Source organism: Aulonocara stuartgranti (genome assembly GCF_965226115.1).
Source record: "Aulonocara stuartgranti genome assembly, chromosome: 20".
NCBI lineage: Eukaryota > Metazoa > Chordata > Actinopteri > Cichliformes > Cichlidae > Aulonocara > Aulonocara stuartgranti.
In genome coordinates, this window is record NC_138956.1 from 13,845,074 (window position 1) to 13,863,239 (window position 18,166).

The 18,166-nt window shown below is 41.6% G+C and overlaps 1 protein-coding gene across 1 annotated transcript in view; it reads left to right on the forward strand.

The window, feature by feature from the left end:
- Positions 1–414: 414 nt before the first annotated feature.
- Positions 415–18,166, forward strand: part of LOC309697331 (uncharacterized protein) — a 521,790-nt gene continuing 504,038 nt past the window's right edge. The window contains exon 1 of the mRNA XM_082519175.1: positions 415–609. Within this exon, the coding sequence (XP_082375301.1) occupies positions 427–609 (183 nt within the window). The 5' untranslated portion in view covers positions 415–426. The remainder of the gene's footprint in view (positions 610–18,166) is intronic.

Sequence of the window (18,166 nt, forward strand, 5' to 3'; positions counted from 1 at the left end):
GGGGAGAAAGAAAGAGGGAAAGAGAAACAGCTGAGAAGAGGGACGGGGAAGAAGGGCAAAAAACAAAAACCAAGAGAATGAGCAGAGAAAAAAAATGCATATATCGATCACCTGGATCACCTGTTGAGAAAGAAAAAAGAAAACAAGCAGAAGAGAACAAGAGTAATAGAATAAACAACATCACAATGATATATGGGAATATGACAGTAAATACTAAATGTTAAACATTATTGTGCAGCACATAAGATCAACAGAACACAGTGTGCTTTGAGGTAGGAGCCAAAAAGGGTGTAGTTTGTGGGTGTGATCACCCGTGTGTACACCTGTGAGCATGAGCACGCTTGTATTTAAAAGGTTCCTTCATGTAATGATCTGCTAGAGGGTGTGGGGGGGGCACTGCCCCGTCCTCCAGGGCATGAAGCAGGTATGGAGGAGATCAAAACTCCAGACATCCAGAGGCCCCCAGAACACAAGAGACCAAGGAAGACCAACAGAGGGGCAGCCGCGCCACTGTCCCAGAAAGAGCTGAGGAGAGTCCCAGATGAGGGGTCACTCAGCAGCCGCGGAGCAGAAGCCAGGGGGGGTTGCAGTGACGCGCCCGTGAGCTCCGCCGGCAGCCAGCTGCGCCTGAGTGACCGAGCCCCAGGCCGAGAGGCCGGGGGCACCCCACCTCCGAAGTGGCCCGAGCGAGCCCCAGGCTCCAGGCCCCGATAAGCGGCCGCCAAGGAGTGAGCTGGTGTGTACCTGGACGCCCATCCCCGGACACAAAGAATCACCAACGCACCGATGTCTGAGGGACATCGGTGTGCTGTACCAATGTACCTGCACATGTGATGTGACAATAAAAGTGATTTGATTTGATTTGATTTGATTTGATTTGATTTGATTTGATTTGACTTGATTTGATTTGATTTGATTTGGGAGTCCGCCACCGGCAGGGGAAGTGGTGGTAGGGGGAGATAGGCCTCCAAACCTTGGAGGGCCTGAGATGTCCCCAGAGAGGTGGCGTCAGATACCCAGCCTGACATATAGACACAGACATACAGGCAGATACAAACATCCATTCTCACCCTCATGCTCTCTTATGCACTTACTCCACACTCAACCAACGTGGAGACAGACATAAAGAGACGCTGTACACACGATCACACTCCCCAAGCGTACTCTACGAACCGGGTCTAGGTACCCTTGCCCCTGGAGGGGGGAACTGCACCCAGACCCAGGTGGTGTTACCCTTTTCCCTGCGGTGGGGGGAGGCAGACCGCCCCGACTCCGCAGCAGCAGGAAGGCTCCACACTCCAGACCACAGCCGGACGGCCAACTCCTCCTCCTAGCCTCCCCGCTCCAGCAGGCCGCAGAGAATGGGGGTGAGAGAAGACTCCAAACCTCCCTCCACCCGCTCATTGTAGTGTTGATGCATGTGTGTTCTAAGGTGCATTTAAAACCCAGGAGGGCATGGAGCTACCTGCCAGAGAGCAGCAGGTAAGCGCAATATCCCTCCTGCTAGCCCTCAATGTCTACGTGTATTTAAAATTGAGAGGTGGGCAGCGACGCCAGGGGTGAGGTGTACACCCTGATGGTAATTTGGACTCCGTGTATCGTGCCCACCCCCAAGATCCTATATGTATGTGTAATGAGAGTGTGAGTAATGTGAATGTCTAAGTTGTGGGATAAAATTGAGGCAGAGGCAGCCAGAAGGGGACAGAGGGGGGGTAGCCTCCTCTGCACCCTGGTGACACACCCCTACTCCACGGCCCTGCATGTGTGGGTGGTTGTGGTGGAGCGGGAGGAGGGAGGCAGCTAGAGATGGGGAGGGAAGGAAGGGAGGGGCAAGTGACCCCTCCCTGGGGCCAGCTCCCCCGCTGACCCCAGTAGGCATTATTTTCATTTTCAAAATTTCACATTATTTGAACATTCCATTTAGTATTTGATTAAATTGCAATTCAAACAGTATGAACAGTGTATAATTCACAGGGTGGAAGTAATTTTAATAATTTATTCTATGTGTTTTATGGTTTACTTTTATTAGTGTGTGTGTTTTTATGTTTCGCATGTTTTCATTTGTGGTGAAGATTTCGGACTTCTGCCCAACCCTGGTGAGTACAGGCTCCCATCATTACTCAGACCACAGTGAAGTGGCTTGGGCTAGTCACTGCCACTAGTTCTCTCAGACAGGCAGCTTCATGAGGGGGGACACTTTCCGTCCACTAAAACTTTTTTATTGGACTAATAAGGGGACTTTAATTCCTTCTTTTAAAGTATCGTTTTAGGAGGCTGTCAGGCCCTTGAATATTAAGACTTTTGGTTCAGTCACTGGCGTGAGCTCAACAGTTTTGGCTTTTGTAAAACTAGTCCTAGAGTGTGTTTTTGATATATCTGTTTTTTCCTGGCTTGGGCTGGTTTATGGCTTTATGGGTTTTATTGTTTAAATGTAAATAAATTACTTTTTAGAACTGCTGAGGACAATGGGTAAACTGCAGTTTCCATCCTTTCGTTTACCATCATGTGCATGCTGCTGCACCACAGAGGTAGTAAGCATCCTGGGCATTAGCCAAATGAATATCATCATCTCCATGTTGACAAAGTAAAGAATGTTAACAGCACCAATTCTGTCTAAATGAGACTGTAGTTTAACAGATTCAGTCCCTTGGGCTAACACCTATTTACTGTTTAAATGATCGTTTCTATTTGTCCTAAAATTGCTGCTGTTTGTAGATATTTAATAATATTTGAATTCTGCATAGGGCCTGGAGAAAAAGTCAAGCCTGTAGTCTCACAGTTGTTTAAAATGAAAACTTCCCAGCTAACAGCTTGTTGTCTTTCCTACCTAGCTAATGAAGTTAGTTAACTGATCACTTTACAAAACATGCATTAAACTTGCGTTAAATCGCCCAAAAAGTAAGTCAGTCCCTCGGGTCCCTTAAGTTAGTTAGTCCAGTTTACTCCAGAGCACATTGCTCTTCAGTTTGCAGCACACGGTAGTGGTTATGAAAATGCTGGCTCTCCTCTTAGCATCCTGCTCCATCTGCAATCAATCAAGACACTATGGGCCAGTTTTATGGGAAGTTAGTGAATAAAATCAAACTTATGAGAAAAGCTGCGCCCTTGAACCTAAAAAATGATTACACAAAGAATCTTTAGGAAAGAATTTATGTGAGGTGAACTTGTTGTTTTACTTTGACCCCTAGTCCATCTGCTAACATGTACAGAGCTGAGTTAATGGTCTATACTTCAAACAGACAGCAGGGTTTTACTTCATAGTTGTCAGTTTTTGTTGGTTGGACTAAAAAACATCACCTTACATTGCACTGCAGGATACCAACTGTACATGGTCGTTTTCACTGATTTCTGATGGAAACAATATAATCAACTGGTGCCATCTGCTGGCTGACATAGAATGTGATGTTAAAACACATATATACTCTCTATACTCTACTCCGGCTGTTTTATTTATGCCAAAAGAGTCTCTTTTTTCTTTTCTTTTTTTTAACCCTGGTGGCTGTTTTCTTTATGATCAGCAGAGGTCATAGTTTACCAACATTTATGACTGCTGTTGTAAACTAATCTGAGACCAGTCCTATAAATTGAAGGATTTTCTGTGAGTGTAAACAGATTTTTCTGTATTCTGTTAATCCAAATAAATCCCCATACAGTATCCTTCGGATTTTCCCAACTCATTATTAGCTCTCTTTTCTAGTTTTCAGCTGTTTTCTCAGTTAAATGGCACATGTGCCCATGTGTGACTTTGGGGGGGAAAATGTTGAAATCTCATGTTTCCTGCCTTATAAATCAGATTTACTGTGATGATATATGTACTTCTCTGTACTTTTATAGTCAAAACACATCTTAAAACTTTTATGACAGCTTTTCAACCACTAAAGGCAAAATATTCTTAATATTAAAAACATGCTCACAGCAACAGATCCAATGTCTGCTTCTCTTCTATTTGTTCAGCAAAGTAAGCGGATTTAAAATGGCACCATGCAGGTAACATTAGATGCAGACTTTTGTATATTTTGAGCCGATGCCTTTGCTTGCCGAACACTTTTTCCATATGTGACACCATCTTTTTTGCGCCACAGAAACTAAAGGTGAAGGTTTTGTCAGATGCAAAATGAAAACAAAAAAAATGTCAGCAGGTGATTTTTTTTTCACTTATCTAAAAATATGCACGTTGTCAGAAGGACAGTTGCCAAAATGGTGCAGACAAAGCTGCATATGCAGAAAATCACATGTCAATGTTTAACTGTGCACTGCCCAGGAGGTGTGGAAGTCATGGCCCAATAACAGCTGTGCTGCCTCACGTTAAAAAGCGACTGCAGAGTCTTCTTAATGTGGGACAGATGTGCTCAGTGACACTGCTGTCTATTCAGGCAGGGAAAACAGTAAATCAAAATGTATTAAGAGCCAATTGATGTGAAGCAAAATGTGTGGATTCCTTGCTCCTCTTGGCTGTTGAAACACAAACTGGAGAGCTATTTAGAAGTGTGAGGAGATGGACTGAAGTGTGGACAGATCCCTCATGACTGATCACCAGCTTTCTGGAGGCCACATGGAGTCTGTGTTGTGGTCTGTAATGTGTTCTGACTTTGGCTACTCAGCTAAAGTGCAGCCCTGTATCTTCATTCTGTGTAATAGTGATGTGCGGATCGATACTGAAATATCGATTCCTCCGATACCAGTCATTTATGTTCTAGAATCGATTCTCATATTAAAATATCGATATTTTAGTAATGTAGGGTAAATTTGTAGTTTATCATTAAGAGGAACAGAGTGGAAAGAAACTATACCATTTGGATTGTCTACATTGGAAGGAACTACTTCCTCTTCCGCCTTTAATAGTCGTGTGCGAAATACGGCTGTATAAATGTGTTGCAGCCCCTTGGCGTGCGCACTCACAACAATGGCTGGGTGTAAATGGAGTAATGTGTGGACGTATTTTACCTCCACAAACAGCCAAGATGCGGTTTGTGATACATGTGGCAAGAAAGTGAGGTGTTCTGGCAACACCATTTACCTCGTCAAACACCTCAGAGTAAATCATATCACAGAATATGACGAGGCAAACTGAAGACGAGGAGAGGGACAGGTGCTGCTAGGGCGAGACAAACGTCTCTCGAGGAGTCCTTTAGTGCTGCAGGCAGGCAACATGCTCAAATGGCACACAACTTCAGTTTTCTGTATGATAATTCTGCATTATTAAGTGATAAGAACAAGTAATCTGAAGTCCTGTAATCATTATGAATCTATAATTTGAGATAAAATAAAGGATAAAGTTAAAAAAAAGTTTTTGTACAAAGTATCAGTATCAGATCAGTATCGCTGATACCACCCTGAATTTTACTTGGTATCGGATCGGAAAGCAAATCAGTGGTATCGCACATCACTGCTGTGTAATACTGTGTAATACTGACAGAGAGTGATCAGGGAAGCTACCAGCTAACCGCGTTTAGTTTTATGAGTACTGGAGCTTTTGCTGAGTAGTTGATGGTGTCTGTGTGGAACAGGAAATTGGCTGGTGCCTGTAATGCTCAGCTGGCACATGATAGGACAGTACTATCTGCAGATTCAGTTTGGAAAGCAATCTTACTTAAATCTCATCATCTCTGTAACAGAGTCTACCGGGATTGAGTGTTTAGGATGAGCAACAGTGCCTCCTGGTGGGGCAATCCGATTCCTGCATCCACTTTTAAAGGGAACCTGTTACTCCCATTTCCAGCTCCATGTTTTTCTTTGACTCTACTACAGCAGATTTGCATGATTCACAGTTCAAAATAATCTTTATTTGTCGAATATTGGCTATCTGTGCATATAGCTAACACAGCTTTGTGCCTGAGGTCACCTGATCTCAATGTCAACATACAGAGCCAAGAGTACAAAAATCTATCTCAGAAAATGTTTAGATCTGAAGTTTGATCAGTGAGACTTACGATGACACTCATACAGAGGCTGACTTCATTATTTGAAATTTGGTAAAAGGACCTCATCTCTTCACTGAGCCTCACCGTGCACATGATGTGCCTGATATCATCGTGTTATTGATGGGCGCAGCTCTTCCTGTGGTAGTAGAAGTGCTGAGCGGCAAAGCTAAGATGATGCGAGATAGAAGGCTGAAACACAGAAAAGCATCCACATCTGAGTCTGGTGCTCTGTGAAACCACAAGTAGATGTGCTATTATTGTTTTTCCAGACTTAGCAGAATTTCTTTACCTTTTTTTTTTTTTTTTTTTAAACAACCATGATCAAGAGAACTCGATACAAGCGTTCAAAAAAGCAACACGAGACAGCTTTCACAGTTGGTTAGGTTTAGGCACTAAACTAGCTTTTGTCAAATGTGTTAAAAAGACTGCAAAAATAAGGTGTCATGAGGGATTCAACAGTTAGTCGCTTTTACCTTTTTTTAGCTTACTTTACAGTTTGATGTTAATTTCAAGAGCCAACAGTGACAGCTGTCAAAGTTGATTCTGTGTCTTTTGCTAATTTAAATGTTTATATCTAGTTCTCTTGGTCTGGCTTGGAGTGTCTCGCAGTATTAATTAGACTCAGGGTGGCGCAGTGTGTCGAGCACTTTCTGTTACACCAGAGAACGACTCATCAGGTTTGCAGAGGTTATAAAATGGAGCACATTTGTGTGAGTTCTCTGCACGTTGTTGTTGCAGTAGAAGCTGCAGTGAGGCATTTCCTGTGGTTGGTTTGTGTTGTGTTAAAAACTATAGTTGCAACTTGTAAAACCATCAAGTTCCAGAAGTGTTCATTGGGGAGTAGTAAACCTGTTGACCACAGATCCACTCTTCAGTCTTTTCACATATGCACAAACTCCAGTACTTGAATGATGGCATGTTTTTTTAACCTAAATTTTATAACTATTTACTAACTAATACTTACACTTTCACATACAAAAATTTCAACAGGACTCTGAACTCCTTTCACAGATGAGAGTCCTGACATATCCTATGCAAGTCCACACTGTAATCCATCCATCCATATTCTTCCGCTTATCTGGGGGCAGCAGCCTAAGCAGAGAAGCCCAGACCTCTCACTCGCTCGCCACCTGCTTCAGCTTGTCCGGGGTCTGCCCCAGGGCCTCTTCCCAGTGGGACATGGCCAGAACACCTCGCCCAGAAGGAGCCCAAGAGGCATCCTGGTCAGATGCCCGAACCACCTCAACTGTAATCAAATCAATAGAAATAAAATCAACACCGTCCAGCACTGAAGGTTACAAAATTTGAAACAAGCATATGTCAGCATTCGCGATGTTATTTTGTTGGATACCACCATAGGGTATAAATAGCCGTCCTAGAAGACAAAATTAGTTTCACTCCCAGGTCCCCCAGGACTGTTAAATATTTAGTAAGCAGTGTCTTGATGCATGCTCAACCAATCAGGTAAGGAAATCACAAAAAGGTGATTCTGTTCATCTGGACACGATGTTTTCAGTGAGAGAAACGTTTCATCACTCATCCAAGTGACTTTCCAGTCTCCGTCCCAGAATCAACTTTTTGATATTTAGTAAGCAGCAGGCAGGTACCTTAGTTCTCTATACAGACTGGGAGCCGGTGACCTGAATCCATACTGGAGTTTTTTGTATGGCCATGATGCCAAAAGTGTGGGTTGCTGCACCCCGGTGGACCACGAGAATTCATTTAACAAACAGGAAAATGTGATTTAAAAACTTTGAGAACATTTTATTTTATTGGAAAACAGGACTTACGTAGAGAAAATCTTTACAAAAGTAACATGGTGTAATTAATACAATTCTCTATCATTTTTCCATTAAGTACCTTTGGACTTAATTGTAGTTACTATTTGTTAAGGGTTATTAGTCCATGCCATAGCGTCCTCCTTCTCTCCTTATTAAGGTTCTCTGTTTATTCATTTCCTCTTTTATTTTGCTAATTAGTTTTCTCTTGTGTTTACTTTGACTTTAATTAGTCTCAGCTGATCCTTTTCCCCACCAGTTTCCACTTCTGTTGAGCGCACTCAGTGTGTCTTTGTGTATAAATAACCCGAGTTTCCTTTTGTCCCTTGCTGCAGTTTGTTATCCTTTGGCTTTTGCTGTTTACGTGCCACTGTGGATTTTGTGTCTTCTGTTCATCCACTTTTGACCTAGTTGGAGCTTTGTTCTTATTCACTTTGTTTTGTCTGCGAGTCCTGCTTTTGAGTTTTTTTGTCACACCCATGACACCTGCCTTTTATCTTATTGTTAGCAGGACAGAATTTAAAATGCAAAAAAGTGCTGTTGGAAGAGCTCAACAACAAGCATGAGATTAAAATGAATGAATGAAAATAGGAAGGAAATGTGTAATAATATATTTGTGTGAATAAAAGGTTGGGTGTGCCACAGAAGATTTCCTGAAGTTTGGAAAGAGCTGTTGAATGGAATAAACCAAGAAAATAATTCATATTTGTTAGTAATATTCAGACCTGCTGTTAGGTGGGTTTTGGTATTATTTTTTTAGTAACAATGCTTTCATGTTGCCTTCAGCGAGACAGTGAATATTAGACTTTAGAATATTAGAACGTTCCAGATTAATACTAATGCTGCTATGCATGCTGGATGTGAAGGCAACTGCTTTTTTTGTTTGGTTGTTGTTGTTTTTTAGTAATTAAAGAGGCATTTCATGCATTTCCCAAATGTGAAACTTCTTCTTTGACCAATGGTCAGACTTACACACTTTCACTGGATAAAGCAAGAGTCAAACTAGAAAGTTCTGCTTTTGTAATAGAAAGCAAAAGAGGAAGAAGACTTTGAAGACAGAAATTGGCCAAATCAAGCTGATCCACGTAGCGTACCTGTGTCATGCCTCATTTGCATTTTTTTTTTTCTCTACCCACAGTTCATGGTTTAATATTTGTCAGTTTCTTGTCTTAGGATATGGAAAGTAAACCCAGGAACAGAAGCAGCATCATGACCTCAGCTCTGTATCCTTATTTCATTTTTTTCTGCCTACCCTTCTGAGGTAGTTTTTCTCACCATGAGAGTTTGGCAAGAAAAAACGTCTGTCTGTAATGATTGAGTTTTGTGGTCATTTTTTCCGCCTTGAATGTAAAAAGAAATCCACATTTCTCTGTTTTATTTGAGCTACCATGGTGCCCTAAATGCCTCAACCTCAGCAAAGGTGGACTGTTTGGGCCTGAGTGCCACATGAGTGGATTTTTATACTCTTGGAACATTTCAAGTGGTTTCCCTGTGGTTAGACAACTCATTTGCAATCAATTCTCTGTGGTTTTACCTTTAAACTAGACTGAAGCAGGAAAGCCAAAGCTTTAGGAAAGGAAATTCAGTAGCATTCCTCTGCCATGAGCTCCTCCAAATATTTGGAAACATACAAGTTCTACAATAATTTGCAGCGTCTGTGCCGATAAAGGACCAGGCATGCCTCGCTGCTCAGCTTCTCCTGCAGTGACCACGTGCAAAGAAATAATATATTACAACTTCTGCAAATTTGGTTGGATCAATTTAATTACAAACTCTGTGTCTTTTTGATGTGGTACTTTAGAAAGTACTCGGGACATGACTGCCAGGATTTGGGCTCTTATGTAGTCCTTCATGCATTTAACTAAGTGTGTGCTGCTGTAGCTAAAGACCAGCACAGATTCATTCTGTGTGACCTGCGTCTTGGTGTCGCTGTACACTTTGTTATTGAGGTGACAGATCAGCAATAGCACCAGTTTATAATGCTGCTTTGGGTACGGCATGGTGCACAGGCCATCCAGGGCATGCCACATACGAACCCAGTGTGTGCCCAGGCATTATAAAAACCCCACATCACACTGTTTAGATTCAATTTTATAATGTCTGCATGCATATGAACTGGCATTAGTAGATTTTACAGTGTTATCCACAGATATATGGTGTTATCAGCCAGTTGTAAGGTTTCTGACAATCAATGTTTTTTGCCCGATGTGGCTCAATAACATAAAATGGAACCACACTATTGCCGGGGAAAATAGAGAGCGAGGCTGGGGAATTTATTTTCCACTCCCAGCTGGAAAACAAAGAAAGTACCCTTGAAAGAGCCTTGTTTACATAATTGCCTGATAATTAGTGAATATAAGTGGAAAGATAAAGCTGTTAAGGAACATTTGCTTGTTCTTCTTTTTCCTTTTTTTTTTCCCATTTAGGACTGCAAGATAATAGATGCTACATAAGAATAATGTTATATACATCAATGTCTGTGAAGGTTCTCAGTCATCCATTGCAGTCTAAGGAGCTAGGAAAGAAAAGCATCTGGACATCTTTAAGTTTCCTGAAGACGTTTCACTTCCTATCCGAGAAGCTCTACCTAATCCTCGAGCCACACTCCTTTTCACACTTGGACTCATGTGAATAAATAGGGGTCTATGACCACCTTGGGGACACACCCATAGGGCTTAAATCCAGGACTTGCCACCAATTACTCTTAGAACTGAAGAAGCTTCTCAGATAAGAGGTGAAACATCTTAAGAAACTTAAAGAAGTCCAGACGCTTTTGTTTTCCAAGCTCCTTAGAGTATATAGTTTGTAAATATTACTGTCGTTGAACTCATGTGAGGAAAAATCTCTTACATTTAGGTTTAATGCTTGCAACTGGTCCTGGCATAGAAGGCAAAGTTGTCCATGACCAGTAATGTCTTCAAATACTTTAGCACAATGTTGTGTTCTGTGTTTGCTTCCTTACCGTACAAATGGTCCCACTTTGGGTGCATTTGTTTCATTAATGTGAGCAATATCTCTGAAGAAGTGTTTGTTTAATAGTTTCATCTAGCATCACCATCCCTTCTGAAGGCGCACATGGCTTGTAAAATGTTGAGCTCACATTTGGCACATACAAGTTCCCCAGTCGGAGAGCAACTGTTAAAAGTCACATGTTTGGCCAGTCAGTGTAATTGCATTTATTTTGTGCGGTAATGTTTTTTGAAGTGAGGTGGAGCAGATGCAGAGGATCTGTTGATTTAATCGTAAAATACATGAGTGCAATGGTTTGTGTACTCGTAGCCTCCAAATTACCCTGTATTCTTATTTTTAGTTTCACCTACCTTGTGTATCTAGCGTCTATAAAGCATTTTTCCACAAGTATTGCCAAAGGGAAATAAAAATTTCACAAGGAAATGCTATTCGTAGCTTTTAAAAGAAACACTGTAAAACGTGTCAAACCTATCCTTTCATTAAGGGTGAAATTTTCCTCCTGCATAACGCCAATCATCCAGATAGCAGATAATATACAGCGGCTTGCAAAAGTATTCGGCCCTCTTGAACTTTCCCACATTTTGTCACATTACAGCCACAAACATGAATCAATTGTATTGGAATTCCAAGTGAAAGACAAATACAAAGTTGTGTACATGTGAGAAGTGGAATGAAAATCATACATGATTCCAAACATTTTTTACAAATAAATAACTGAAAAGTAGGGTGTGCGTAATTACTCAGCCCCCTGAATCAATACTTTGTAGAACCACCTTTTACTGAAATTACAGCTGCCAGTCTTTTAGGGTATGTCTCTACCAGCTTTGCACATCTAGAGACTGAAATCCTTGCCCATTCTTCTTTGCAAAACAGCTCCAGCTCAGTCAGATTAGATGGACAGCGTTTTTTGAGCAGCAGTTTTCAGATCTTGCCACAGATTCTGGAATTGTGGAAAAGTTCAAGGGGGCCGAATACTTTTGCAAGCCACTGTATATATATGGAGAAATCTCTGTGCGCAAAGCTGAAAATAAATTCTGGGTACTGATGATCTTTGGGCTCTCAGACAGCACTGCAGTACAAACAGGCGTGATTCTGTCATGCCTCTGCAACACTTACCCTCAGCTGTCTGTGAATACATTTTGCTGTGCCATCCACACATCCAGGTTTAGGTTCTTTTAAAAGTTCAATAAAACGCTTGAACTAAAAAAAAAAAAACAAATACCATTACAAGAAAGAATAAAATTGCATGTACAGTCATTACAATCATAAAAGATATCAAGTGTAAAAGCAGTAGATTATTCATACATCCAGTTGTACAGTAGGGGGAGAGGGGGCTCAAGGGAAGCTTTTCAGTATGCACCTGACTGTATTATAAAAGCTTTTCCCCAGCAGAGCGGTGCAGTATTTTAAAGCCCTGTAGTTCCTTTCTGAGGGCAGCAAGTCAAACAGATGATAAAATGGGTGAGTGCTCAATGACCCTCTGGGCTCTGAAGTTGTAAGTGTAGAGGGCGTAGAAGATGGGGCTAAGCACACAGCCTTGTGGTGCTCCTGTGCTCAAAGTGAAGCCTGAGGAGATGTAATAACCAAGTCTTACAGTTTCCGTCCTACAGCTTAGAAAGTCCTTATCCATAGTGCTTTGTTATCCAGAGCAGTTGTCCAGGCCAGACCGCATGAGTCAAACTAGTCATCAAGGCAGGACCTACAATGTAAATTTTAAGCTGTGGTTCAGCTTAAAAAGCTGAAGTCAGAGTAGACGCTCATTATGTAGGAAAAGTCTGACCTTTGGCTCTTTGATCGCAAATGGAGCAGATCTCGTGGGCTTGTAAGTTCCTTTTAGTGGCATCAGCGATGTTGATGAGTGGTAAACAAAGTCTGACTTGAAATAATTTTTGTCAAAAAACCTCACAGAAAACAGGCGTCTAAGAATACAAAATGTTCAGATTGTGAAAAAGAGTGGATGTTTAAAGCATGTGACGTGTTGTGACGTGTTACAGGAAAGGTATTTTCATGTGTTTCAGACAGGCCTTCTAAACACAAACTTAACAATGTGGTGTATGCTGTACAGTGCAGCGAGGAATGCTCAGACCTCTACATTGGAGAGACCAAACAGCCACTTCACAAGCGCATGGCACAACACAGAAGAGCCACCTCCACAGGACAAGACTCAGCAGTCCATCTGCATCTTAAGGATAAAGGACACTCTTTCGAGGATGCCAATGTTCACATTTTGGACAGAGAGGACAGATGGTTTGAAAGAGGAGTGAAAGAAGCCATCTATGTCCACTGTGAGCGACCATCTTTGAACAGAGGCGGGGGTTTACGACACCAACTCTCTGCCATCTATAAACCAGTTTTGAGATTCCTTCCCAGACGCCTTAACGCCCACTCACATCCTGGGCCATCTGACCTCAGGAATTCGCATGATAAGGTGGGGCCAGGTTTCACAATGAACACACCCGAAACTCTGGCTGATTGGGACCCACGCCCAGTTTCCCACCTTGGCTCAGGCGATTAGAGGATCATCAGGGGGTCCTTTTGTCCCTCTGTGGGGGGTTACTCCCACTAGGTTTATATCTGGGACTCTCCACCATTTGACCTTAGAACTGAAGAAGCTTCTCAGATGAGAGGTGAAACGTCTTCAAGCAACTTAAAGAAGTCCAGACGCTTTTCTTTGCAAGCTCCTTTGACTACGATGACCTGGATGACTGAGAACCTTCACAGACCTTCTAAACTTATTTCCTTACATCTCAAAACTGGCTTATTGTACCTGCCTCTGCTGCATGCTGGGCTCACATTCACAGGCTATTTAGCTAAGCAGAACTCAGAAAGAAAAATGTTTTTATTGATTAGGTACAATACAGTTGGACTTAAAAACTCCCTTTTTCGACAAGAAGAAACCTTCTGCATAACCAGGCCCATGGAGGGACAGCCATCTGGGGATGAGAAGATCTCCATCCAGGTTATCCTCAGTAGGTAGATGGGTCAGTAGGTAGAGTGGTGGTTCCTTGATCGGAAGGTCGGGGGTTCAAATCCACTTGAATGGCTACCCTGAGGTACCCCTGAGCAAGGTACCATCCCTACACACCGCTCCCTGTGCGCCTAATTGAAAATTGCTTGCATTTAAAACCGCAAAGGGAATTCAAAAAAAAGAAAGAGCTTTATTCAAATGTAAATAACTACAGAAAAAAAGCCAATAAAGTGCCTCTTCACCACAGTCAAGGAAAAGAAATGTTTTGCCTTGGATCTCACAAAGTGCCATTGAATCAAACTTGTCAGCTGACACTGGGAAATAAAAAGGAACAGAAGAGAATTATCTTTACTTACGTAATTACCCCACTGAAATTTCTGAAGGCCCCTTTCTTCCACTGACATCTTCTTCCGTAACACAATCACATTACATATGCAGTCAGACTGTCAGGTTTAACTCACCAAAGAAACTATCCATAACAAACTACTGACCAACAGACATTCTCGCATGCATACTCAGTAGGTGCTATGGCTTGATGTGAGCTGACTCTTGCCCACTAACGTGCCCAGCGGGCAGCTTCATCAAATTGTTTGATGACCAAAAAAGACTGACGCGGCTTGGCGCTTCAGAGAGAGTCTGGTGTGCGGTGTAAAAGCCGTTATTTTCCATCTTCCTCAAGAAACGTCACATGATGTCTTGGTTTGTGATGGATGCTTTGCACCTCTCCAGCTGAGTTTCAGAAAGTGTTTTGGCATCTTTTGCCAGTACCACACTCTATTAAGATCTTTAATGATGGTTCTTTTTCTTTTTTTTTGCTGAATTTCTGCAATTTTAAACATGTTTTTCAGAAAACTTTGAGAAAAGGCATCTAATAATTCTTACCAAAAGTATCCAGGGGAGTTGTTTGCTTACTTTCCTCTGCGTCTGTGTACAGCATGTACCATTATGGTCTTCCCTCTTCTCTTCTTCTTAAACTGCAAACAGTCCAAAATGCAGCAGCCCGCCTTTTGACTGGTACCAGGAAATTTTGCCATATTACCCCTGTCCTAGCTAGCCTGCATTGGCTGCCCATAAAGTACCGTATTCAATTTAAAATATTACTCCTTACTTTCAAAACTATTAATAAATTAGCGCCAAGTTATCTTAGTGAACTTCTCAAACCACATACTCCTGCTAGAACACTCAGATCTGCCACTCAACTACTTCTGACCCAACCCAGATCTCGACTGAAGTCCCGGGGTGACCGTGCGTTTGCTCTGGCTGCCCCGGTACTGTGGAATACCCTTCCTCTCGACCTCCGCGCATCTGACTCCATTGCACTGTTCAAATCACGATTAAAAACCCACTTATTCAATCTTGCCTTTCCCTCTAGTTAATATTTCTTTTATGATTTTATATCATGCACTTCTATGCTCATTTAAATTCTTGTTTGCTCTGTACCTGTTGCTTTCCTATGTATTAGTGACAGTTATCTGTTTGCATATTTAGTACTTGCTTTGGTCCTATTTCTATTATCCTCCTCCTATACTCTATTTTACTTGTTAAGCACCTTGGCATACCCTTGGTTTTTAAGTGTGCTTTATAAATAAAGTTTATTATTATTATTATTATTATTACACCCATAATATCTATAAGGAAATGAGTGGGCACACATCCACAATGAATCATGATTTCCATGGTGCATAATGGTTCAATTAAAGTGTTTGAGCAGTCTAATATTCTCCTATAGGGTTACAAAACACTCTCATCAGACAAAACAGAGTGAGAAACAAGACACCCAGTGTCACAACAACCAGGGCGGGGGTTCTAAATTTGGGGGTTGGGAGGGACTTCACACCAACTCCACTGACTTTAAAAAAAAAAAAAAAAAAGATGTACTTTAACTAAATTTCATTGGTGCAGACTGAACCTGCATTACACTATTTTAAAACTTACTTTTATCATCAGCAGTTTGGAATTTTGCAAGAAGCAGCTTCATAATTAAAAATTCTGATGCTGCATTATTAACAGCTCAAAAGTATTCACTTCAACATCCCCCATCACCCCCAAAATGGAACTTTAACCAAAGCAAAAAGAAGAAAAAATGTTACAACTATACATATGTAAACTGCTATAGCATACAGTAGCATTAGTCCACACACACCATGAAGTCAAGCACTGATGCAATACAGGCAGATCAGCAGTTCCTGCTGCCAGCCAGTATCAGCTGATTCTCAGATCCTACATCCTTCCATACATCCAAATAGGAACCATGTCATGCAGGGAATCCAGTTTAAGGAGTTTTAGCCTACCCACATTAGCTGCACATCTGCAAGCTGCTTTGGAACCCACCTCCACTTGAACTCCTTCTTTAACAATGAAGATAACCAAATTGGACTAATTATATTTTTTGCCATTGATCCCTGCTATGTTCTGTACTGGGATCTTGCAGCTGCTCTTTCCACCTCATATTTCATGGGTGGGGTGGATCAGGAGGTACAGCATGTCATCCACTAATTGGCTGCTTCAATCTGCTCGCCAACGTATCCTTGAACTGAGCCCCAAGTTCCTCTCCAGTGTGTTCATCAGAGCATGAAGAATGTTAGACAGAAAGCACTGAATGTGTATGACTGGGAGTGAATGGGTTAAAGAGGCCTGTGCTTTAAGTGCTCCAGTAGAGTAGAAAAGCACTATATAAGAATCCATCCAATAGATAGATAATAGATGGATAACTCTTTAATGTCATTGCACAGTCATTCATAGTACAATGGTACAATGAAAATGGAAAACTGTCCCACGTCGGCACTACATACAACACAACACGACACAGTAACTTAACTTTGACACAGTAACTTAACTTTGACCATATACATGTGTGGAAGGGCAGAACAAAGCCTCCAAATACAAATGACTGCAGATGTAAAATAAAGACAAATTTTTATTATAGTGGTTCAGACTGAACTAATACTTTATTTAGACTGTTCATTTATCCTCATAGAATTATAAAACTTTACATATATAAATAATTTTCATAATACTGATCCACCAGGACCATCCATGTGACTGTAGTCAGTAGTGACTGATTGCTGTACTACTGCTAACACATTATTCTGCTTTAAACTTACCAAGTGTTTTGGGGTTTGGGTTTTTTATTTTGCTTTTTGTTTTGTTTTTTTACTTCAAGGCAGTAGATTTGATATAGATGGATTGGATGATGACCACCTTACTGAGCTAACTAGTCAACACAGTAAAGGATCACACTCCTGCAGTGGGGACAGGGGATTTACATGTAGATGTCCATAAATATCACAATGACAGAGTGATTTCTGGACTGGACCTTCTACATGGATACTGTGCCCGATGCATGTTTTGCCTCTCTACCATGACCGATTTTGACTGAGGAGATAACATAATAATAATGGTTTGCATTTATATAGCACTTTTCGAGACCCTTAAAGTGCTTTACAATTCCATTATTTACTCACTCTCACATTCACACACTGGTGGAGGCAAGGTACAGTTGTAGCCACAGCTGCCCTGGGGCAGACTGATGCGAGGCTGCCATATTGTGCCATCGGCCCCTCTGGCCATCATCCGGTAGGCAGTAGGTGAAGAGTCTTGCCCAAGGACACAATGACCAAGACAAACAGAGCTGGGGATCGAAACTTCCGGTTACAAGATGAGCTTCCCAACCCCCTGAACCACGGTCACCCACACCATCAATGTTTCTGCCATATTTACTGGAAATCCCTTTCTTGGACCTCTTTTTTTAAGGTCCCATTACAAAGTATTTCTGAAACAAAACAGTATAGAAGGAAAATAAAGTAGTAAAAACAACAATCTCATTTGGACTAAGTATCAACTAACATTTTACCAGAGATGCATGGACAGCAGACAGTATGTAGTGCTGTATGGCAGCTCTACAAAATGCTCTCTTTGCCTTTCTCACTAATGTGGTTTGCTGCAGTATATCTGCTGCTATGAAACAAGCTGATAATATGTATTTGATATATTACAGGCTGAGTTTGAAACACTCACTCAAAATCATGTAGTGGAAAATGTACCTTCATGTTGTGCAGCGCCCTGTTATTGTCTTTCAGTTTTAGAGTGCATGGCTCTACACTAGGCTGAATCATCCCAGCCCATCCCTGCACCGCAAACAGAAAACCACACGGAGATCAAAGCAATGGTAATGATGCTAAGGGCATGTTAGAAGGACAACTGCAAACGTTTACTTTCCTCAAGTCCCATCAGTCACTAATTAAATCAATTTATTTTAGGACTGAGATTCCTTCCAGCCTGCATTCATTTACCTGCAATCAGTGCACCCCAAACACAAAATCACCAAAAATCCAGACTTTCATTTCAGCCTGCTTGTTATTGAGACATTCACAAAGCCAAATGTGTTCACAGAGAATTATATGATAAGGGGGGAGAATGGAAGGCTTTCCTCGACACAGACTGTACATATTAACACAGTCAGCCCTTCTATTCAGCAGTTTTGTTGCATGTTGAAAATATAATTGCTATTTGTTTAGATATGTGTAGCT